The sequence below is a fragment of the Poecilia reticulata genome, chromosome 11 (assembly GCF_904066995.2).
Source record: "Poecilia reticulata chromosome 11, P_reticulata-male-v2, whole genome shotgun sequence".
In the NCBI taxonomy this organism is placed as follows: Eukaryota; Metazoa; Chordata; class Actinopteri; order Cyprinodontiformes; family Poeciliidae; genus Poecilia; species Poecilia reticulata.
In genome coordinates this window covers 9,241,990-9,267,572 of record NC_088840.1, presented here as the reverse complement: position 1 = coordinate 9,267,572, position 25,583 = coordinate 9,241,990, and the positions used below count along the sequence as shown (strand labels likewise).

Sequence of the window (25,583 nt, the reverse complement as noted above, 5' to 3'; positions counted from 1 at the left end):
TGCAGCTGTGCCCACTGGTGAGCAATTTTCACATTTAAGCTGTTAAAGTAATACGGTCCACTTTTGTCTTCACAAGATATGAGCTTGGATTTCAAACGGCGCTCTGCCTCGTTTTCCACATCTTACCTAAAGAAACAAAATAAATAATAACAATCAAAAACAAATACAACCATCTTATTTTGAAGCAGTCAGATTAGATTCTTTAAAGAAATAAGTTCACTGGAAGCTGAGGCTGGATTACTATATCCGCCAAAGCGTAGAGGAGTTGGAAATTTATTATAGCTGAATATATGGCCGCTTAGCAATCTGTCAACACTTGTGGAGCTGGGCTGCGCTGCTGTGGCTCCTCCTTCACACCCGAGCCGTCAAAAGAACCACTTGAGTTGACTAATGTACCATCACTTCTTCTCATCCTTATGCAAATGTATGCAGCAAAGGCGCCCCAAAGTCTAATCAGATCATCCACTGTCTAGAGAATGCAAAGGGAGAAAAAAAAAGAAAAAACACCAATAAAAAACAGTGGTGTGAGAATTTGGAAACTTTGAATAAGGGGATTCATTCCCAAAGGAGAGAAAAAAAAAAAAAAAAACGTTTTCGAACACCTTGATCGTTTTCACATTTTGACCCATTGCAACCACAAATGTCAGTGGATTTTATGAGACAGGACATCACTGCAATTAAAGCAGCTGTTCTTTGGTGTATATCTCCCTCTACCAGCTTCCCACATGTATCCTGTGTGATGTGGATTCTGTACTTTGGATTATTCTAGCAAAAAAAAAAAAAATATATATATATATATATATATATATATATATATATATATATATATATATATATATATATATATATATATATATTTCGATCTATGTCATTTGTATTTCAGCGGCATGATGCTCCCATCCCCGTTTTTCTGTGAGGATTATGTATTCAGGGTTGTTCAGTTCAGTTTTACTGAAATGGTTCCACTTCAGGCCATTTCAAGACTCTCAAAACAGAAATGAGTTCAGTTGCATATGTTTTGTTAATTTGTGTATACGTTTCAAATGCAGTCAATTTAAGTTCATTATGCCATTACAGTTGAAAAAGTTGGCCATTTGAAAAAGTCTCAGTTCAAATAGTTCGGGGTGACAGTGGAAAGCAACAGCGTCTGTTTAACACAACAAAACCTCCAGTAAGCAAAAAAAAAACAGACAAACCCAAAAACGTTTAATTCTGCTCTCGCGATCAGAGGATCTCCAGCAACATGTTTGTTTTGTCCGTTGTGACAAACTATACACAGAACCTTTTTTTTTTGTTGCTTCCATTAAAAATTGCCTTTCAACTCGTCTCCATTGCACAAAAGTCATATTTTTGGACGGTACCTCTTTGTTTTGACATCCCCACAGCATGAGAACAGTCCTGCCAACAGATTACACACAGGGCAAAAGGCCCAACTTACTTTTTGCCTCTTATTTTTCCTCTGATTAATATTCTTTTTCTCAGTCTTTCAGGTTAGGTTGGCCATTATTCCACTTTCCATTTTGAATTATGTTTCTTTTTTTTTTGGTTGCTTTATTGCTTATCCTTGCATGAACCTTCTTCATAACATTTTCCCTGACCTGTCTGGTGGTGTGTTCCTTGGTCCTAATGACCAAGGAACACCAATGAATGGTTATTCATTATTGTCACCTAATAACTCCCCCTAAGGCCTTCATATAGTAGGCATATTTATATTAAAACCAGATTACACACAGGTGGGACTCTAGTTACTACCTAGATAACTTTTTAAGCCAATCGATCATGTTGGTTTCAACATTTGCGATATCAAAGTAAGTTCTTCTTTACTAAAAATAGCATGCCGCACTTTTAAGATTTGAATTTTTCTAAAGAATTTCAAAAATCATATTCTGCTTTCCCACCATTTTTGCACTATGTTGTGTTGGGGTATGATCTAATATCCCAAAAGTTCAAGAGACAAGGCGAGAGGTTGTCTTTATTTTTAATCACATTAACTGCAGAGATGTTTGCGTGACGTATCAGGTATTAGTGTCCAAATAAAGAAAATCAAAGGTGATGTTACAAAAAAAAAAAAAAAAAAAAAAAAAAAAAAGCTTGTGGAATTTGACATCATGTAGCTATACTTTTCTGGCTGACGTCAGTAGAGGTAGAACATGCGTGTGCGTGCGTGCGTGTGTGTATGTGTGTGTGTGTGAGCGGGTGGGTGCGCGCGCGCGCGCGCGTGTGTGCGAGGGAGAGGGGGTGAGAAAGATGGAGGATGGAGTAGAAGGAGGAGGAGGAGGAGGGGATGGGGAGTTCCGACGTGAACGCGCCTGACGGATCCCCGGCGGAGAGGGCAGCGAGAGCGCGCATCTCCGTCCTCCGCTCGTGAAGACACTGCAGGGGAGCCAGATGCCCGACTGCGAGACGCTGCCTGTGGATCCTCATCCCGAATGCCAGAGCAGGCGACACATCTCATCCCACCGCACAGAGGAGGAGGAGGAGGAGGAAGAGGAAGAAATGGAGGAGTGAGATATAATGCTTTTTTGTGTGTGTGTGTGATTCGCGTCCAACTCGCTCCCTCTCTGTTGTTTCGGCGTCTGCTTTAAATGAAGAGCCTCTTTGGACTTGGAGTACCGGGCATCGTTAGAAAAAAGAGAAAAAACCTCCCCGTTATTCCACTGCTGCTGCTTCTGCTGCTGCGGTGCTGCTTATTGTGAATTTGGAATATGTCGTGCGGCTCCCTGCACCAAACCATGGAGATTATATCACGTGGATTTACGCTTTTTTTAAACAAAACTGGACATCTACAGTAACATCGTTTTTTTAGTTGATTTTTTTTAGTTGAATTTTTTTTTTTTTTTAGGGGAGGGGGGGATTGCGTTCCCCTCTTTTTTTTTGGTTTGTTTTCTGTTCTGTTCTTTCATTTGATCTGTGCCTACTTTTCTTTTTTATGATTTAATGAATTTAGATTTTTTTCCTTTAACCTTTTGTTTAGATTGTTTATTTCCATTTATACTTTCTTCCTTTCCCCTTCCCTTCTTCTCTTTGGACTCGATGAAGTGGGATGCCTCACGGAGAACATTAGTGGGGCGCAGCAGCAAAACGTGAATGAATAATAGTCCCCTTCTCCGTCTGAGACGTGCCATGGATGGGAAACTTAACTTGTGTCCACGGAACCGATCGGGGAATAGCCTCCTCCTCAAATAACTGCTGCTGACAGCGACCAGGTAACGTGAGCCTATCGGCAAAAAGAGAGAGATAAAAAAAAAAAACCCTCAACTTTGTCTAGCTGGTGTGTGTTTATTTGGACGTGCCTATTTTTTGATGTCGCATCCAGCCCGTAGCTTCAGCCTGTTTGGATGGGATTTTCACAAGGAATGAATCGAAGCGTCTGTTATTTTTTTGTTGTTGTATTTTTTTAGTGTGAGATGTGGAAGATGGATCACAGGTGGGACAGCTGACAGCTCAGATATTCTCAATCCCTGAAGGAGAGAGCAGAGCAGGGGGTTGAGCTTTAGGATTCTCGCCTCTAAAACCCGACCTGGAACTTTGCGCAGTGGCCACACAGACGCACGCAGACACGCGCACACACGCACACACACACACACGCACACACACACACAGTTTCCACTTTCCATTCTAGTGTTTCTAGACGCATTGGCATGCTCACTTTTTCCCCTCATCCGCTTGAAAGACAGAAGAAGGTTTTTTTTCTTTTTTAGTTTTCTATATTAATCATATATTTTTACTTTTAGTTGGTGAGAACTAATTGTTGGCAGCAGGATACATCGTTCGAGGTCTGATTACAACGATTTCTTTTTTTTTTTCGTGCGCAACTGTGCGCCCGTATGAGTGAGCGGGCGGCTTCCGCCGTTGAATGTTAAAGAGGATGCACGCAAGAGCATGCATGGGGAGAAAAGAGGAGAGATGGAGGAGGGGGGGTCGGTGAGTTCACTGGGCAGCGGATCGTGCAACAGAAAGCCCTTTGAAAGCTGCAACATCGCGGCGGGTTCGTCTGCGCCTGCCGCAGTGCCGCGTCGCGCAGCGCCAAAGCCCCGCTCTTGCCTGTGTGCACGTCGGGCAAAGCTCTCCTCTCCAGAACCGCTCGCCTTCAGGAAAGCGAGCAGGTGGCTCCCGCGTGACGCTGAGCGAGAATGACAACCTGGGACGCGACGGAAAAGGGAGTGCAAAGCAGCCTCCGAGCGTCCGCTCCCTCTGTCTGTTCCTCTCCATGCCATCTGTTGAGCGTGCGGAGCGTGCGCTCCCTTCTTCACGCACCTTTTGATTCAAACTCCCATCCCCTACCGCCGCCGAATCTCAGCTACATGTTCATTTTAAAAAAGAAAAAAAAAGGGGGGTTGGGGGGATGAGTTGCTCAGACTGTAGCGAGGAGCTGGATTGTGTCGTTCCTTTAAAATGCCATCTGTGATCATGTTAAACTTTCTGCCTGAGCTGGTTGTGCGGGAGGCTGCGCAGGACGCACTGATTGGTATGCAGCGACTCGTTCAGTTCAGATGAACAGGTCATCAGAGTGCAGGTTGTTTGTTTTTTTTGCATAAGTACCCACGTATTGTGAACTATTTTGTGACATTACAATCACGTGACGAAGTAACACATGGCTGTGAAGTGAAACGAAAAACGATGCACGATTTTTTTTTTAACATTCAACAGCTAAAAATATGTGGCGAGTATAAAAGCATTCTGCTGGTGGCGCCTCCAGGAGGTTTGGCAAGAGGCAGTTCTAATGTTAGTGGAGGGCAAAAGCCGTTTTTTGGAGGTTCACTTAGGTTTTGATACAAAGCTACGAATGGTTAATGCTGCGTCATCACATAGTACTTCTCATGGCTTTCTGTCAACAGTAACCCTGAGCAAAATGTCGTTTTTGGCTCCAACACCACAGAGCAGTCTTTACAGTGAGCTACTGAAAGGTATTGTTTTTGCTCTACCATCATAATGGTCCTTTGATATTGTTCGTCAAATGAACTGATCAAGAGCCCATATGAAGCAAGTTTTACTTATTTTCTACAACAATTCACTTCCAAAAAAAAAAGTCTTTACCCACAAAATATCATAAGAAGCTTCACTAAACATAAAGAACAGATCTTCAGTTGGCTGTAAAAACCTTTGCATAACAAAACGCGGGAAGTAAGGCGTAATATGAATAATAAAAACATTCCCAAGTATTTCTTCTGTCCAGAACTGTACGTTGAGTTTTTTTTGCAAAGTAAGGAAAATGTCCCTTTTGTGCAAGCGCCGCCCCCCCCACACACACACACACACCTTTGAGGTTGAACAGATTCTGAGCTCACTAAAGCTCCAGCATTCTCTGAACATGATTAACAAGCAAAACTTCCAAGACTCCTTCAAACACCGAAAAGACAAGAGATTAACAACCCCTGACGACGCAGGGATTTCCAGATTCAGCTTTGTTTAAAGTTGATGGAACCTGCAGGATCACATTTTGCACCCTTCTGATTCTATAAATGCAGCGACACACGCAGGATCCCGGGCTTTGACTGCAGGGAAACCGGTTTCAAGTTCAGCACCACGGACAAAGGACAAAGCATGGAAAACACTTCTACAACGCTGCTCTTTATTATTAGAGAGTTTGAGCTTGAGTTATATTATAGGTGGGTGACGGTGGGGGTTTATTATTCTTTACTCCAGAGAAAGTTAAAAATCCACACTGTACCGATAGACAAAGCACAGGTTTTTTTTTTCATATGCAGCTGATGCAGCACATCTTTCAGGTCCTGTGGGTTGTGAGATTGGGTATCCATGGACCTGTTGGTCCCCCACATCTCGTCAAAGCTGTGATCAGATTAAGGTCAAGGGAAAACTGGAAGCCAACAAGTCAACTCCTCAAACTTGTTGTGCACCTCAAACCGTTCCTGGATCAATTCCTGCTTTTTTTGAAGTGCTTTTATTATACCGCTCAGTGCTAAAGTGGCACCAACATAAGCTGCCTTTCCTTTAACCACAAAACTGTGCAAATTGAAATGACGAAAATAAATGTGCTTAATGGAAACAAATAATGGTAACACTATTTGAAGGGGTGTCGTAAACATGAGCACTTATGAATGTTTGTGACTGGTGTCATGAAGTGTCATTCGGGAAATAATGACACTTTTAATGCAAAGTTGCTTTAAAAGTCCATTAAAAGTGCCAACTTTGCATTAACGGTGTCATTATTTACCATATAATGCCAAGTTGACTCTTTTAATTCCAACGTTGAAGTCACGTGATCAACAGCCGGTTGTTGCTATTGGCAAAATCCCACGAAGAAGACAGCAGGAAGTAGTTTTCCTTGTAGTTTGTTTTTGTTCTTTTAGGACAATGTGCAGCTGACTCCACCAGAGCTCTCACACGGCACGGCACAGTTCATAAAAAGTCGTGTTGTCATTTGAACGTGTTTAATCTGCAGCTATTCCATAAACTCGCCAACTACAATTCCAACCAAAACGCTGCATACGCAGCCGCAACCCAAGTACAGAGGGCTTGTCACTCCAACGGCAACATTTCCTCTGATGGCTGATAGATAATGAGCGTCATGGCTAAATTATGAATATAATATCATGTAACTACTTCTTCCGCTACCATGATTTTTAGTGACCTATTGCTTGCACTAGGTTTTCAGACCTTTTGTGATGGAAACGCAGCTAAAGAACATTGTTCACAATAATTACCTTCACTATTCTTTTCTTTTTCTATCACCAAAATATCCAACACTCTAAAATGTGCAATGCTGTAAAAAATACATATACTACACACGTCAGTGGTTTTAAACATATCCTTAGTAAAATAGATAGAAGTTTGCCAAACGTTTAGCAGAAAGGAGTGGATTCTGACGCACCTACTGAGCGACAAACATTTTAGTCTAACAATTATAACTTCTCACAAGCAATTTTATACCGTGTTCCCACATAATTAGTTCTTAGACTGAGTGAAAAAAAACAACAAACAAACATGAAACTTGAACAGAAAAAGCCTCTTTGAGTGTAAATCCCCATTTAAGTAGTAGGAATTATTGGACGGTTCTTTAGCATGAATTACGCCATGTGCCATCTTGGCAGGTGCAAAGCCTTTCATGAGAGCAGCGTTTCCCTCTGCTGAATTTGTGTATTCTATGCCAAACTGGTTGCAGACGTTGCCCACAGTGATCTCCAGAGAGTTCTTCAGATTTTTTCTTTTTTTTTTTTTTGGAAGAGCAGTTTTATGCATTCTAATTTTCTTCTTCAAGTTTCCACCAAGGTCCAAAATGAAAACGGAGCACTTCACATTCGCAATTCTAGCTGGCGTCTTGATGGCCTGCAACGTAAGCCACTTTAACTTGTAGTAAGGAACAGCCTGTGCAGACTCAAGGTTGCAAACGGCCATAAGCAGAAATTAATTAAACCATGAAAACATGATGATTTAGTTTTTTTTCTGTGTATTTGTAAAACTCTTGAAAAAGCATTGCCTCTAAACCCAAGTCCTCCAAAATGAAATGGTTTCAATTTTTAAACTCAGTGGAATTTAGGCAAAAGAAGTTATGAAGTAAGTTGAGCATGTAGAGGACAGGAAGGACTAAATAAAGACAGATGATTCCCTGTGGCGACTCCTGAAGGGGAAAAAAAATAACAAAAATCTGTAGCACTTGTTGCACCTAAGTTGCTGCTTGTTCCTTAATTATTAGTATTATTCGTTTCATTTTAAATGTAAAGAAAGAGAATTTTAAGTGTCGTGCATTACTGTAAAAACATATCACGGAAGCTTGGCAAAAGAAATGAACTGAACTGAAGACTAAAACACAGCAGGAGGGTCAAAGAGGGCTGCAGAATGGCTGTGTTATCACTGCGCCATCATCTCAGCAGCTGCTGGGAGAGCAACACATATGACAGTGTGGCACATATCAGCTGAAGATATATTAAAATGAGCCAGCTCTGTGGCAGTTTTATAAAGCCCGCAAATGTGATACTAATAACATCTTCAATATCCACCCACATGTCACAGACCAATGCTGGCACTGAATTTGTTTTTTGGTGTTTTTGTTTTTTCATCCCTCCTCCTCCATTGCGTCTCCCACTGACTTTTACCCCATAACCTCTTCCTCACCTGCATCTCTTCTTCTTCTTTTTTTTTTTTTTTCCCTTCCACATCTCATTTTGGCTCGAGGGAGGAATCCCAGTACATGGCGGTGGGGAGTCAAGCTGTGTGTGTGCACACACGCGGGCTGTTTAACTAGTGCATATGTACTAAGAGCCAGGCGACAGCTTGGTCCTGCCTGGATCACTGCACGCTCGCTGTGCCATTGTTCCTCTGACACCCCTCTCTTACATGTGCAAAAACACATTTCCTCCCTACCACCGTTCCCTCCCTAACAAGCTCATCTTGCCCTCCATTTTCTCCTCCTTGTTTTTAAGCCCCACACGCCAATTGTGTCTGTTGTCCACTCCTCGGTACATTTTAAAAGGATGCTTCTTTTCTGATGTCGGGATTGACTGGGATAAAGTCCTCGTGCTCGCTCAAACTTTCCCGACATTTGGTTGCTTTGCGACCACAAACTTCCACGTATATTATTGGTGTTTTATGTGAGAGGTTACCCAATAAAAAGTGCAGAATAATGGTCAAGTGGAAGAAAGAATGTTTACAAATTGCTTAACAATTGAAAATTTGGTAGCTGGTGAGAGTTGACGGGGAAAAAAAAAAAAAGAGTATCAGAACAACCTCAGCTGCAATTGAACAGTTTTTATTAAAGCAGTTGCTCAGGCAAAGTTAAAATGCAAATGCAGATGTTGTTTGAAATGAAAATTTATTTTCCAAAGTAACAATTTTTCAGATTTTCTTTTTTTAATAGACATTTAAAAAACCATTTCATATGATTTCCTTTATTTTATTTGCTAAAGAGGGCGATTGTGCTTTGATGAATTTTTTTGAAGAACACAAATGAAAATGCACCCAATTAAAGCTGAAGCTGATTTCCATTGTGCCAGCTGGTACAATTTGAATGATTGAAAATAATAAACAAAAAAAAAAACCAAATAAATAAGTAAATAAATAAAAAAGGGAAGTAAATATCAAGAGAAAATATACCAATGAAGAAGAAATAGAGTAAAAGCAACATTCCAGGGCGCTTGTCAAATTTCATTTACACAAAGTTGCAGTCTTATACGGAAACCGAGGACCCGATACGAACATAAAGTTACACATTAACACAAGTGTGTGTGTGTTTGCGAATGAGATATTCGTACACGTGTTCGCGTGTACGTGCGGCACATGCAACAAATTCACACACATCGGAGCATCTCCGATATTACAATTTTATTCAGAAATAGTTTTACTAACTATTTTTGCTACCACTTCACAACTATGCACCGCATTTTGTTGGTTTATCACATAAAATAGCAGGAAAACACACCGGTGTGTGTGTGAGTGGCCATCATATGAAGAGGTGTGGAAATATTCCAGTGGCGTCTATACTTTTAATTTTCTTTTAATTCCACAGATGTACTGGCTTTGATATACAGCCGTAGCTAGGATTTGTGTATTATTATTATTATTATTATTATTATTATTATTATTATTATTATTAACTGGGGCCGGGGTATCACCTTCTATTATTGTGGTTGACTGTGTTGGTTCAAGTAACACGCCCTGACAGATAGGCTTCAGAGTTCTCCTCACCACATCCAGATGATCTGCTGTCAGCTTTCTGCAAATCAGCGATCACAGACCCAGGTCACTAGATAGAAACAGAGCGAGGGGAAGTCGGGGAAAAATTTAGGTCACGCAGGGTTGAAGGAGAGGTCAGAGATGAATTGAATAAGAGAATTCTTATCTCTCTTTTTGGTTTCATATGTTGTCCCCCCCCCTCACCTCCCTATTCATATGCTGTGCCATGCTCCATTTGGAGCCACAGATGCCTCTATCACTAGGGCGGTATTCATTTGGCATGGCCCCGGGTGACTGTGTCAATATTTGCAATGAGTGTCATTTTGGTTCGGGGCGGCTCTATAAGCATGAGTGGGCACGGTTCGACACTGGCCATGAAGAAAAGTTAACAGGAAACAAGAAAAACACTTATCAAAAGCCCCGTAGACCTGCTTTGTGCAATAATTAAGTCTTTTTGGCAAGAAAAACAAAAGGACAGGGGCTTTTTGGGAGTACATAGGTCGAGGCTGCCAGTGGGGCGGCGGGTGCGGTGAGTGGAAGTACACAAAACAAATTAATTGTCTGGAATTGCTGAGATAATTCAAATCTCTGATTAATATCGATCGCGCGCAGGATAAAAAAACTGCCACAATACAAGCGTGGAGAACAGTTAATTCATTGAGTTTTTTTTTTTCCTTCCCTCTGTTAATAAGTCCCTTTGTGCAAAGATGAACGAGAAGACTTAGCTGGGCAATGATTGTGCAATTTGAGATTGTTACTTCATGAGCTGCAAGCTGTGCAGCATTGCGAACGGGGGGGAGCTCCTAGCCGGTGACTGACTGCGTCCCGGCAGTCATATTTGCTTTTTTTTTTTAATGTAATGTTTTTCATAATGTGTGGCCCTGCGGGGTTGAAAAAGAGCAGGAGCTGGCAGATTGTATTGATTCAGAGCATCTAAAGCCGTTGTTTTATGGGGCCATACAGACGGGGCCTGAGAGGATTCTTGAAGTTAACGTGTTTTCATGATTGCTTTTTCTCGGCAACCGATAGGACAAGCGTTTCCTCTTCATTCAAAGCCCACCTTTATGACTTTCCCAAAGCTCTCCTTCATTTCCCACTTTTGCCTTTTTCAATACCAATACGTTACACCTTGTTCTTCTCTTCTTTTTGATTATTCCTGTTATCTACTCTGAAACATCCACAGTCTCTCTCTCTCTCTCTCTCTCTTTTTTTGTGCATGAACACACACAGCATACCCATTTCACTTGAGAGAAAGCCAAGCAGCAAGCTCCACTACTTAATGTAGGGGGGGGGGCTGAAAACTCATCTGCTTTAGCAGTCTGGCCTCATTCGTCGGCAAAGTGCCCCTACTGTCACATTCATTTGGCCCCTATTTCTGTGCTTTATGGGGAAGGAAGCTTTGAGTTTGCAGGTCAAAAAGCAAAAGGTTGTTCTCTGCCAAAGCAGATGGAAGGAGTCGAAAGTCCTTCGTGGTGTGATTACATATGTGCAAGAGTTTTCTGTTTTGGATGCAAGCGCAGGATTCTCACTGGCTTTGCAGCAGTAGCATCAATTTGGGGGTCTTGTGAGGCTTTAGGATGGGAGTCTGGAGGGTTAATGACCTCACCTATGAAGCTACTTTTACCTGTTCATTCTCCATTTCAATCTGTTCATCCATCCACCCGTTTTCTATCCCTCACTGTGTAAAGTAGCTAGTGTTTACGTCTAGCCTGTGACGTAAGAGGAAATTGAAGTACCCAGAAGAATTAAGCCATGAATCTAGGAACAGACAAGCTCTGGTCAGGCCCCAAACTCAGGATCTTCTTGCTGTAAGACCAAGGTGGTAACCGCAATATCACTGTGCCGTCTGAACAAAAATTGGTTAATGCATAACTTAGAACAGTTTAGTTTAATCACAAGCCCAAAATGAGGTAAATTTGAGTCTCTGGCTAAAATGAAAGATGATGTTTCGTTTCAGTCATTTATTTTGTAAAAGTGCGAGGCATTTCAGTTGCAATTAAGTTGCATTCTTGTAACCTAAAATAGTAATAGTCAGAAGCTAAGATTCCAAAAAACAAAACTAATTTATGTGTTTTTTTTTGTTTTGTTTTTTTAAACAATTGTTTTTAATCCTGGCATCCTCACACTCATCTTTATTAAAGAACTAAGGGGAGAAAAAAACAGACATGGCAAAAGTAAGAAGTGGGGTTTCTTTTAAATAAGGGCATCTCATCTCCCCAGGCTGTTGCTGTGGATAAACTGTGTTCTTGGAATGTGCTCAGCTTGCCTGTTTGAATAAAACTTGAGAGAAAAGTAATATCACAGACATTTGGAGGTAAGAAACCAATGAAAGGTTTTCTCCTTTCATCGGTTCACTGCAAAGCCATTGGCGGATTGTGGTGCATGTGTAGTTACCCATGCCTGATATGTGTTTATGTGTGTGTGAGTAGTGTGTGCTTGTCAGGGGGACATGGGGGGAAGGGGAAAAAATGCTCTGCAGGTCTAGAGGCTTGTCAGGACTGCTGCTTGTGTATTTATGGAATAAGAAAAGGGGGACAGGTGGAAATCCATCCCAGAGAGATGCTGGAGTGTCTCCCAACCCGACAGGCCTGTACGCCTACAGTACAAACCTGGCAGAGACAATATGTCTTTGCCCGTAAATACCTGTTGCCATGCTTTACCTTGTGTTTCTGAATGACACGACCTGAGGCTAATAAAGACGGATTTTGTCTTCTGACTCTCTTTGCAAGTTCATGAACTAGCTTAAAAGCTGCATACACCTTTTTTTATTATTTTTTTATTAATTTATTTGTATTTATTACAAGCAATTTAGCGATTTGCACAAATGGAATGCTTTAAAAATACAAACTCAGTATGGGTTACTTTTGCGAACCCAGTCTGTGTTGTCCAAGCGCTATTACGTTGGGAGTTTGATAAATTGCACTTTGAAAATGTTAGCATTGTATTGGACCATCTACTTCTTTGAGCTGGAAGCCATAAAAAGCTCTTAACCACCTACTTGGAAACTTTTAGAGCGCCATGTCATCCAACTTGAATACAACCTTCAGCAGTCTGACACATTTAATTGGTGGGCTGGTTGTTACACAAAGCAGCCGAGAGCTGCTTTTGAAGTAGGGTCGAGGTCAACCTTACAGAAAACACATCGTCCTCCTCATAACGAGCTCTGTGTTCGTCACTTCAAAACTTATTCATGAGTGAAACATAGATCTAAAACTTAGGTTTTTATGGCTTGCGTTTGTTGTTGCTGAAGCAAAACGCTACTGCAATGCTTTCGCTGTTTCTACAAGTCATCCGGAGCACGAGGTCTTTCTTTTTATTTTCAGGAAGGGATTTAGTCTGTACTCTGTCATAAAGAAAACACTTAGAAATAAATGAGCGAATACTTGTTTAGCAGCAGCCCTCTTAACTTTTGATACATTATTTTACACAGCCAATAGAAAGTGGCGTTCTCCTCGCCGATGGCGTAAAACCCGTGGCATTTAATTACCTTTTATTTAATGCGCCTTGTGGAGAACACTGTTGGTGGATCACCCAACTGGGGTGGCTATTAGAGTTTGCAACAACATCGACGTGTTAGGGTGGCAGATAGTAATTCTTAAAAACAACAACAATAAAAGGACAAACTAGCTTTAGCTGTGCAGCTTTTAATGTTCTAAAACTAAATTACTGCACTTAGTGGCAGTACTCCAATTTTTATGGGTTTACAACTGAGGAAAAAAAAAAAAAGGTCTTTCAGAGCTCGACTGTCATCCTATCATGGATGCGTTGTCTAATTTAGTTTCCCCACTAAACACCCTGACCGGAGGTAGCCCTCGGCCTGCATTTGCAGCAATTAGACTGAAAGATGAAATGAGAAGGTTGCATAGGCCAGCTATGTAATTAAACTTGGAATGAGAGGCCATGCTGCTCCTATGATGTAATGCTCCTTTCACCCCCACACCGTTTCCAGGCACTGGTTCAGTGGTCAAAGAATATGCTCTTCGTCACTGGTTTACCTTTGCTGTCAGTGTGTTCAGTGTGTACCAATAGGCTCATACACACACACATTCATTGTTAAGTTGTTTGAGATCAATATAAATGAGTCAGATTAGAACGCCGAGGTTCCACAACCATTGGAGCAAGCTCTGAAAACGAGTCAACGTACAGTATGAAAGTCCGTAAACGTCGCAGACGTCACAGTTTCAAGAAGCGAAACCTTAACATACCTCACCCTATAGCAGCTCTTTCTAGCTCCCAGTGATCCGTTTGAGACTATACAACATATGCCCAAGCAAGATGGGCTGTATATGCAGTCCGTTAAGGGAGTTTAGGCCTCCCTCAGTTTCTGCTTCTAGTGGGATGTACCTGGAAAGCTTCCAAAGGAAAAGATCCTGATCATTTGCTAAACCATATCAGCGGAGTAGCATTTCTACTTCTAGCTCCCATGGAGGTTGACTATGGTCACCTTATCCTGACAAGACTAAACTTTGTCCCTTTCAAGAGGAATCCACATACCCATATGTCATAGCTATAGGTAAGGACTGCAGCTTCCAGCAAACAAGACTCATCTTCCTCATTCAGCTCGCATAGCATCTTCTTGCTAACTTGTGCCGTCCTCTCCTTCTTCTGATTGTGGCTTTTGTGTGACTTTTAAACATAAGACTCAGGAGAATTATAGTCTTGGATCCCTTTTCACATTCGAACATTTTGTGCTAACGGGGCAAAACTTCTATTCAAGTCAAGGGCAAGAGTGCCTAACCTAGTGAAAGTACACAAAGCGTTGCGAGCGAAAATCCTGTTCATCCTGTAGGACTCTCTGCCGGATCAACAGGATCACAGGCGTTAGGCAGAAGAAGGCCCTTGAGGATATGAGAGTGCAAGCAGAGCAATGACTTACGGTTTTGACTCTGAAAAGTCGTGAAGACAGAGACACTTAAGACGTTCGAGTCTGACTCATCGCACTGTTTGTGGTACACAAGCTTCTAATAAACACTTAAGAAATAAGTAACAACACAAAGGAAACTGCACTTTAGTGTTTGTGTAGGAAGTTAACAATGTAGACATCTGTCAAGCTCTGCTTTGTTTACCTTCAGTCAAATTAATGGGGTATTTGTTGGTCACATCATGTTTGATTTGTACTGAACAAATTCAGTCATGCGTACAGCTTTGGTTTTTGTGGCTCGGTTTGTAGTAAATACAGAAAAGACGGAATGAAAACTGCTGCTTATTGATCAAGTACAAAAGTTGTATGTATTTATTCGCCTAACATTTATTGGGGATGCTGGAAAATACCACAATAGTGCAATTTACAGGCAGAAATTATGAGACATCACAGGTTCCTGCGGAAGCCTGTTTCTTTGGAAGATTTTTTTTATTCAATGTACTTCACTTAAAGCACAGCATTTTTATTTTTTTTTTTCCTGTTTTATCCCTCATAAAGCAACATTACTGGATTATAAAAATGTGTTCTTGCAGAGCAGATGGTACAATTAGAGATAAAAGCTTTCCATGTGTGCCGAGGATTAAAACGTTGTTTTATCCATTTAAAAACAAAACCCTAATGCATCTGTGTGACACATGATATTGGTTTTCTTAGTATACAACATTAGGGGTTTATTACAAATTCTATTGCAGACATTTGTTTGTACATTTTGTCCCACACAAAGTTAAATGTGCACTTTTTTTTTTTGCTACTCAACTTCCCTACAATCTAGTGTGTCTACACACTAAATATACATATATAAACTCCCCTCATTGGAATCCAGAATATGCAGATAAATAATTGTGAATGTTCTGGGTATGTGATGTGCCTGTTATCAGCAGACAGTAAACTATGTTAGCAACAGGAAGCATGTTGAGGAGTGTTGAGTAGCCAGAATTTGTACTGAAGTAAGAATAGCACGTTACGCTATTACTCAGGCGCAATCAGCTTGTATGGTGAAATTAAACTACTGTAGCCAGTTTTTTAGATGTACTATGCATTAAAAGATTGCAGTTCCTTTTTCTGTTTCGACACGAGAAACACAAATATAAGCAAGAGCTAAGAATGGCATCTTGAATATTCCTGTGTACTGACCGTGACTACATGACGTTGGATGATGTTACAATTAAGTAATTTGGTTACTTAGTTAGTTAGTGTGCAGTGCACATTCATATTCATGTGAATATGAATGTGCATAAATAAATATGTTTTTAAGCCTTTGTGTTCATTATGATGATTTTTCCACCTTCATCATTTAACATTAGACTATTACATCACACCAATATTAAGAAAATACTGAGCGTTTTCAAACACAAAAACACGCGCTTCATCAAAAGTATATTTGATGTCTGCTTAAAGCTTATTTTTAAAAGATAGAGTTAATCTGACAAGTAAGGCTTATTGAAACACATGTTCTAATTTATTGAACATGACTATAGGTGCCATCTTAGAGTTCTGAGCCTCAGATTTTTGGATATGTCTAACAAGTGTGTTTCTGTCTGTTTTTGTCTAACGGTAACATTTCTTTGACTATAGTGTCAAATACTGTATCCAGTTTACCTTAAACTTTGGGCCTTGTCTTTATCCGCCATAGTAACACGGGACATATATGGGATATCATGACTGGTTATCGATGACCAAAGATTTTTATCAAAGCCTTTGCTTGTTGGCGATGATGCAACTCCTCACAGTTGTGTGATATGCTTACCATAACACAACTATTCCCAGCTTCTTGCTTATAGGAACTAAATTCTTTAACCATCTGATTCATGCAGATTGATATTCAGTGTATTAATGTAGCAATTTGTCAAGAAAGCATAACATTTTTAAACAAGAAGCTATAAAGAATATAAAAGTTACTTCCACCCATCTTTCTAAGAGCTTGATTTAAAATATATTACCAATTTCTAACTTGACAGTGTGACGCTATAATCCTATTTATTGGCCGTAGCTGACTTACCAGCATGATCTCTAACTTAATCTCCTGTCTAATGCATATAGAGCTTTTTAGCAAGCTTGCAGGTGGTTACCGCACAGATATTAGCTGTTGGCGCCTTTCAGCTTATTCTTTGTGTGCTCTGGTAAAGAAAATCCCTGGTGATGCTTAGATAGGTTTTATTTCTCGCAGCCTGACGGCGTTTTAATTCCCACTGCGATTCTGGTATCATAGCAGCCAAATCTCCTCTCTCCACACCATCAGCACCTTTTTCCCGGACCCAATTTAGCCGGCGATTCTAAAACTAGCACACTTGAAACCGTTGGGATTTGGGATGGGGTCTCTTTGTGGAATAGCACCCCTCTACCTTCAAGGAATAGACCGTCTCCGAAAGAAATTAAGTGCTGTCAATCTATCTCAAATCACCAGGGGAATGGAGCACGAGCGAGCCTCTAGAATATGGAGATGTGTTTTATTATTTTCCTCTGTCTGCAAGGATGTATTCTTTTGAAATGGAGCAGAAATTTTGCATTCATTTCATGCATGTTAAGCATGAAAGTGGACTGGCAAGATGCCTATCCCATTGGATTTGTTGACATTTAGAATGCACCATTTTTTTAAAGACATTTGAAAATGTATCTCCTGTTGGAAAACATCTTTCTCTTTATTTGGAGACAGTATTACTTAAAAAAGACGGTCATCACTCTTTTTTTTTCTGTTCTTCAAAAAACACTTTCAGGATTTACAATATTTTCGGACTCCTACGATTATCTGTATTGCTGCTGATCGTTCCTGAAGCGCCAACGTAATTGTTGTTTAAATCTAACAGAGCGTTATAAAACTGTAGCTTTTCAGGTTCTTTCCTCAACTTAATCTAATGCACAGGTAATTTAGTCACTTTGCACCTTTAAAATGCTTTTAAAGGCCCATACCATTAAAAAAAGTATTTGTAAGGGTGTAAAGAGAAGAATGTTAAACTCCTCTTTGTTCTTTAAGACCTTTATAGCTTCTCATCCAAATAGTGTATTCAGTTCAGAGCTTAAGAAGACCTCCCAAAACTTTTGGATGAAAGGTAAAATGTCTTCAAGAGTAAAGTTCAGTTTCCTTTGCCATTGCCTTGGTTAGATAGAATCTAGATCAACCAGCATGGGGAGAAAATAGACAAAGTTTGCCAAAGTATAGCTGTAATACTAACCTGAGTTGAATACACAACTCAAGAGCTTAACATGTGAGGCATTAGTGTTTAGTTCAGGGAACAGTTTGACTACTTTTGTCTGCGTTGGTGAGTGCTGGTTTACTGGAAAACCAGTGGGCCTGACTGTGAGCTGTCGTCAGACGTTGGACAGGAGAAGTTGATGTGACGAGAAGAAGGCCAGTGGCGTTATTAACCCCTCACTAAGCCGAGAAGACCAGGCAATTACGACCAGTCATATGGTTCTCAAGCCGCCCGAGGGAAACGGCTCCAGTGCACAGAAACGGGGTGTCAGTTGTAGGAGATCTTTTACTCAAGGGGTAATTACAACTTATACTTGTCAAAGTAATTGCTGATAGCAGAAACCAAAGTGTCACTGCTAAAACAGCAGTCACATCCCAGTTAATGAACCTTTCACACATCATAATCTGTTGATTTGGTTTCATCTGTATGCGTAATAGAAAAATAATTAATTGCACAGAGGAACATCGCTTTGTGACATTTGATGATACCATTATAGGCCAAGACAAAGAATAGATGGACTATGCTACCACTGTGTAAACCAGTTTTACTTGAGGCTTTGGTTTGTCTCGAATCAAACGCCACATGAAATGTTCTGATTGAGCGCAATTAAAGATTTGTTGTCACTGAAAGTTGAAAACTGTAAAAAAAATTGTGCATTTAAGAGGCGTCTTTTAAATTCACAAGGTAATTTCTAAGCAGTCACTATTCCTTGTTTAGCCATGTAAACGTTTCATCGTCGCCCTTTGAGTATTTTGATCAAGTCCAAAATGAGGTTAGCACTTCCCAAGAAAACATGTCCGAGCTGGACTCAAGCACATTGAGGCCGTCTCAGTTTGAGTTCTGAGAGGGCCGAGGTGGTGGCAGTCTCAGAACCGCCTGATTTTTAAAGGGGTTGGCGAGTGTTTAAGACTCAAGGTTGTGATGGCAGATAATCTGTGCGGCTGGTTGGCTAGAGGACAAACACACTGGGACTGCCTTTGTGTATTGATTCTTGCCATTAACCTTCACTTGAACAGGTCTGTTCTGAGGTGCATCAACACAGAGCAGATTACTGAACTTGAGGAATGGGTGCTTTGTTCAGTTAACGAAAAAAAGAAAAAAAGAAAAGGAGACAAGCCATTAGGAGCTGTGAGTTGTGCAGTCCTTAACTGTGCATTTGTGCAACCAATGTGCTTAAAGGGTGATATACAAAACACAACATTAATCCAATTTATTCTGTGTTACATAATACATATCAGCCACAAAAGTAGCCACACAAAATAAATTTAAACCTCTATAAACTATAAAAAGAGTAGAAATATATAATGCTTTTTACCCCCCCTCCCTGGTTTAAAAACGTAAACTGCAGCCATTTTCAGAGTGGAAAGGTTTTCATTCAGTTTCCAACTGATGTTTACATCGGAATCAGGACTGCTGTAAAAATCTCTGCTCTGTGCATTTGAATAAAACATCACTATTATCATGCCTTTTTATGTATCCTGTCTTTTCTGCAACATACTTTGCAGCAGCTACGGTTGCTGCTTCCCCTCTTCATTGCTGCTACTGTCTTTGTCAGTCCACCCACGCCACTTCTCTTCTCCTTTTCTTCTATTGCAGAGTGTTAAGGCACTGAACGCGGCCCAACTTGCTCACTATATCTGATCTAATCGATACCTATTTCTCTCTCCAACACTTTTTCTATTCTTTCCCTCTCGTTTCTAACTGGAGTTAGCCATGGTAGGATGATTGGAAAGTGATACATCCACTGGGTCTGTCTTATCTGTGTAAGACGGATAGATTAGCAAGGGAGAGGTGTAAGATCAGTGAGAGGACTTAGCTTTACTGCTCTGCAATAAGGCGGAAGCACATCCATCGGCGTAGCACACCCGAAGCTTACTGGATTCACTTTTTGCTGTAACGTAACTACTCTTTTTTTTTTTTAATTTTCATCCTGTGTTCAATGTTCAGATGAAAAATAATGGAACAGGTGAGACATCGTTCAACAAGCCATAACCAACCAGCGACGTCTTTCATATTAATTCCTTTGCCGACCTTAAAAACTTTCATGTTCTAATTTATTTCAAACCTCAGTGAGAGCTTAATCTTTCCCTCATCCTGTTAATTGTGCCTTTTGTCTCTCTCGGTGAATAAACATTCAACCTTCAGTCTGGAAGAATGTGGTTACATAAGAATGAAGGATACAGAGGCAAGCTTTTTTTTTTTTGCTTGGACATGAGGGTGGATGGTGGGTCCTTCCACTGTTTTCCGAACTACAGTGTCAAACTTCTTTTTTCTTTCAAATGAACCTTGTGATATGCAGTGGTGGGAAGTAACGAAGTACAAGTACTGTACTTAAGTACATTTTTCGTGTATCTGTACTTTACTTAAGTATATTTATAATGGATACTTTCTACTTTTACTCCACTACATTTTACAGTAAATATCTGTACTTTCTACTTCACTACATTTCTACAAAACTATCGCGTTACTCGTTACATCCAAGTCGCGTTGCTCTTTTTTTTCGTTAAAATGTGAAGTTCAGGAACTGAAGGTGGCGCCGTAAAATCCAACCAATAACGTGACTTACGTGTCTGTTGTCACCCATCGCCTCCACCTTTTTTCTCGCACGCGGAGCTCCAAGACATGCGCAGTAGTTTCCTCTGAGCGGGAGGCGATGTCTGTTTAATCGTCAGTAATATAATAGCGCTGCATAAATCATAAGATATGGCGACATGTAGAATAAGCAGCGCTTCGCTTTCACAGATGGTGGGGACTTCGTCCAACTTTTAGCGTCACTTGGAAGGAAAGCTTGAAGAAAGGTAAGATCTGTGGACGTGATGCTAGCTAAGCTAGCTGTACAGAGACATGTTGCATCTGCGATGAAAAAAAAAATTGTCACTCATGAGCTGAATTATTGTGTGGAGGTGTTAACTGAGGTGTCGCAAATATGGGACAACGCTGTGCCCAAAGTCTGCAATATAGTGATATGACATTCAGGAACGATCCGATTCTTCTGGACGGATCTTTACAGATTAAATTTATTTCAGATCTAAGTATTTAATATCTAGGTGTTTTATGGGAATGTGGATCTTTCAGATCAATTTGAGAAGCAATTTTTATAGGTAAAGCTTTTTTTGTGTCACATAGCGTGGGGTGCTGGTCTTAACTTGGTCTTGGGTAGGTGGTCTTGACTACAACTCTCCTACTGGCTCCTGGGTTGCCCGTCCTCCTCCACCCACCTTCTTTCCATCCCCTTTCTGTTGGATTTCTTTAAAAATAAAAGCCACTAGTGGCAAAACAAGTGAAGTTCATGTTATGTTAGGACAGGAGACAAGATGTTTCCATCCCTGAAATTATGATGCATAGAATCACATATCCAAGTCTAAACTATGTTACAGAGTAAACATAATAAAAACATGCTTCATCTGTGGCATTGTTCATTAAAATGGCACATTTCTAATGTATTAAAATTAAATACGATCGGTTCACTTAATGATATTGTATTAGCGATTCAGCAAGTACTTTTACTTTTAAAACTCAAGTATTTTTAAAAGCCAGTACTTTTTTTACTTTTACTTAAGTACAAATGTTAATGTGGTAGTTTTACTTTTACTTGAGTAAATTTTTGTCTGTGTATTTGTACTTTTACTTAAGTACATTTTGAGTACTTTCTCCACCACTGGTGATATGTGCTACACCAAAAAAAAAAAAACATTTTTAATCTCATCAATGTTCACAAGTGACTGAAAGCACAAGCTGATAAAATTGGTTTGTTTCTGCTGGGTTTTCTGGCTTCTCCATTGGAAAAGCAAAAAGCAAATGCACATTTGTAAAGTTTTAGTGGCATTCAAAATCACTGCCGGTTGTAGGTACGCAGATGTGCTTTATTACTTTCTTGCTATCCAAACCTTCTCACCTTCTGATTTAAAATGAGTGATTTATAAAATATAGTGTAAAAGCACATTATTTTTAACTGGTTTAAAATTTCATACTACGTTCTATTAAACCGCTGTACAATCCAGGAAATGTATTTGCCAATATGCCAGATTTCAGTGCATATTTTAACTTACTCCGACTGTCATAAATAATTTTGTCACTTTGTATTTCCTATTCATTTTTGCCAGGCCGCGTTTCCAGGCCTGGCAGATTCAGTCATCACGTATTTATTAGAAGCAGGTAAAAGTTCTAAAGACATGGTTCTGAAAAAAAAAAGATTTATTTCTTTATCCCACTTGTCCTTTCTATGGATTTTACCTTTGTTGGCACTCATGCTCCCCATCTGAGGAGCCCTTTTCAAAGAGCTAATGATATCAGTGAATCATCCACTCAATCAAGGCTGATCCTTGGTAACTAAGCAGAACCAACAAATCCCCTTTGCTTGATCTGGATCTTTATTGACACCCTTTTTCATGCTGTTTTTTTTTTTTTTTTTAAAAAACAAGCCCCACGTTAAACGGATTTGTAGCCTTTCAGGAACGCAGAGTCGTGTTATTTTCCCCGGTATGTAATGAATCGTGAATGTGGGTTATGGTTGTGATTTTAAATGAAATGAATGCTCTTTTCTCTGTGTCGTTTTTTCTTCATCTGTCACTAAACTGCATGATTTTCTGTAGTTTATTATGTCCTTCTTGGGCCTGATGTGAACCCACAAAAGCAAAAAAAGAAAAAGGAAAAAAAAAAACTCAGTTTAATGAGACACATATTAATGCAGTTGCTAAACTCTAAAGGTCTGTGTCCATCAAAATCAAGTCAGTGAGGCAATGTGCTTTCTCTGTAATGTAGGCTTTATAAAATATAATTTGTGGAATGACTCGTAGCGTCTGCTGGACAACACTGTAAAAAAAAAAAAAAGGTCTAATTTCCGGTAAAATCCCAGCCGCTGTGGTTGCCAGAATTTTACACTATTTATACGGTACAATTCTTTTTTTTTAAAGGTTCTATTGGCTCTAGTGGCCTTTATTTGGTAGTCAACTGACAGGAAAGTGGGAAATGAGAGAAGGGGAAGACATACTCGACCAAAGGTTGCGAGGCCGGGAATCGAACCTGCGCCAGCTACGTCGAGGACTAAGGCCTCCACATGTGGGTTGTGCTTAACCCCTGCGCCTCCACAGCACACCCCGTATACGGTACAATCCTGTCACCGTATTTATATGGCAATCACAGCTGCCGGTATTTAATCGCAAATTAAAAACCTTTTTTTTTTTTTTACAGTGCATCTCTTACTGTTTCAGATAAAAAATATGAATAGTTGGTACCAAAATAAATGACACACATCTGTTCATCCTTTATCTAGCAAATACAGCAAGTTTCATTGCAGGACTTTTAATTTCCCTTACTTCACAAATGATTTGGCTTTCCAACCCTTGTCCGCCAGGCATGGTGCCCTGCATGCTTTCTGTGTTCCCCCTACTTCAGCACACCTGATTTCAATTGATGACTGACTAATAGGCTTTTACTGAACTTTAATCAACTGAATCAGGTAGGGAAAACATCCAGAGCATGCAGGGCAGTGTGCCTTGAAGACCGGCGTTGGGAAACACTGAGTTAGACCATACTACAATGTCAAAAAATCTAATGTACTGTTGAGAGTCGTTGGAAGCTCTCAAAGTATCTTGGAGTGTAGGAATTCCCAAACTCTTCCGAGTTAGTCATGACTGCTGTGTGCAATGCATCCCACTGCTGTGCATGGCTTGAACCTAAGGTATCTCACTGATCCACTCTTCTCACACTGCCACACAGTTGGATCCTCTTCAGACAGGAATCGATGAGCTGCTAAGTAGGGCTTAAAAGAATAGCACAAAATGTTTAATCTTCTTAAAACACCCATTTTAGTGGCATTTCCTCTTCGGCATAAGGCGACATAACCTCTTGAAATATCGCTGATGTGCGCAAACTAATCCAGGATCCTTAATATGCGGTAAATAACAATAGTAATCAGAATACAAAAATGTACAGTACTCTCATATTTCTGCCTTTTGCTTGCACTTCATTAAAGCTGTATACAAACAGCAACTTCGAGCATCTCTAAGATTTAAATGTAGCTCTAGATTCAGTGACTCTTATGTGATTTTAAGACAGCTTGAGGTCGGCGTCTAGGAATGAGCAAACTACAATTAGTTGTGTTTCATTTATTCCACTTTGTGTCATCAAGAAATTCTCCCGGCCGACGTTCACTCTGTAAAACCAACATGAACTCAAACGCACTTTGCAACTAGATGCTCTCAGAAATCAAATGGTTTCTCATGCAGTGTGTAAATATATTGTGCGTGGTCCTTGTTTTTGGCAGACCTTTGAAAATAAATAAACCTTTACAGGAGGAATAAAGGCCAATCTCGTCCTGCGTAGAGTGATTCATTTGGAGTCTTTCATCTGCCTTGCTTTATCATTTCATTTACTGATGCAAACAGAGGGCTGCGACATTTGCATTTATTCATCCACTTGGGAACGCAAGGAAAATCTAAATGTTTTTCTTGCTGCCCAACTCAAGATTTCAGCAGAATCTTAGTTATGTAAACTAATAATGAAGAAACAATTAATAAATAAGAACTATAGCTTAAGATGATCTATGATGTGAGATGCGGTGCACTATTCTGCTGGAAGTAGCCATGATAAGATGGGAAGCTGTGGTTATAAATGGAGGAATGTGGTCAGCAACAATAGGCTGTGGCATTTAAAAGATTCCCTCTTGGTAGTCGAGGGACCCAAAATGTGTCAAGATAATATTCCCCAAATCGCTTCACAACCTTCACCAGCAGCCTGCACCGTTCTTACGCAGCAGAATGAATATATTTCAGATTGTTTGTGCCAAATTCTGACCCTGCCATCTGAATGTTGCAGCTGCAATCGAGACTCCTCGGACACGCGACGTTTTTCCCATCTGCTGTCGTTCGTTTTTAGACTGTGTGGATTACAGCCTCGGTTTCGGGTCCTTAGCTGTCAGTTTGTGCGCTCGGTGTGGTCTCGTGCTGCTGTAGCCCACCTGCTTCAGGGTTCAGTGTGTTGTGCGTTCAGAGATAGTATCAGAACCTTGGATCTATCAAGGGGTTGTATCGAACTTATCTGTCCGTTCTCTGAATTCAACAAGGCCTTTCTTTCCACACAACTATCTCTGACTGCTTTTTTTTCTTTCTTTCTTTTTCTGACCTTTCTCTGTACATCCAAGAGCCGAGTGTTAGGAAATGACACCAATCATGCCCCATTCAAAGTTTTCTCAAAATCTCTTCTTTCTACGTTCTGCCCGGTTTGAACTGCGGGAGCTTGTCTTTAGGACCGATTGCATTTGAGTTGCCGCATTGTCTGATTGACTTTTATTGTTGTCACAAACAGGAGCTGGTGTACATAATAAAGTGGCTGATGAATCAATACGTCTTCGACTGTCACAACATCGGTTTTGTGCATTGAACAAAAGCAATCATTTTGACCTCTTTTTTTTTTTGTCCTCTTGCGTCTACATTGGATCCACCGACAACAATTAGATTGAGATGTCTTTGATAGTCAGACAGACATATGGCACTAATAGTGCGAGGCTAGTGGCATATACAGCCTTCATTAAATGGCAGCATATTTTTTTATGAAATGTAAAGCGCAGAGTGTGGGAAGAACTCAGCCTGTGATTTCAGCGCTTTCTTCCGTCTGATCTCCAGCTAAAAAGGCCTCAACTCCTACAACAGGCTTATAACCCTTTGCTAATCCCCCCCCCCACCACCACCACCGCCGCCGCCACCACAGTGCGACTCATTTTACTGCAGTTTGAAGCTTTCTCTTTAAATCTCTCGTTCAGTCGCCGGCCTGCGTTTGCACGGACGCACACACGCTAAGACTCTGTACGTAACAAAACCCTTCAGTTAAAAATGGAAATGTCT

General features: G+C 40.4%; 1 protein-coding gene across 21 annotated transcripts in view; it reads left to right on the top strand.

Moving 5' to 3' along the window:
* The first annotated feature begins 2,086 nt into the window (after positions 1-2,086).
* The window catches only part of adgrb2 (adhesion G protein-coupled receptor B2), a 280,363-nt gene continuing 256,866 nt past the window's right edge, over positions 2,087-25,583 (top strand). For 6 of the 21 annotated variants that reach the window (XM_017307465.2, XM_017307469.2, XM_017307468.2 and 3 more), the window contains exon 1: positions 2,091-2,504. In XM_017307465.2, the coding sequence (XP_017162954.1) occupies positions 2,430-2,504 (75 nt within the window). In that variant the 5' untranslated portion in view covers positions 2,091-2,429. Of the gene's footprint in view, positions 3,207-25,583 lie in introns of all 21 variants that reach the window. The other 15 variants (XM_017307460.2, XM_017307459.2, XM_017307461.2 and 12 more) reach the window with 8 other exon arrangements.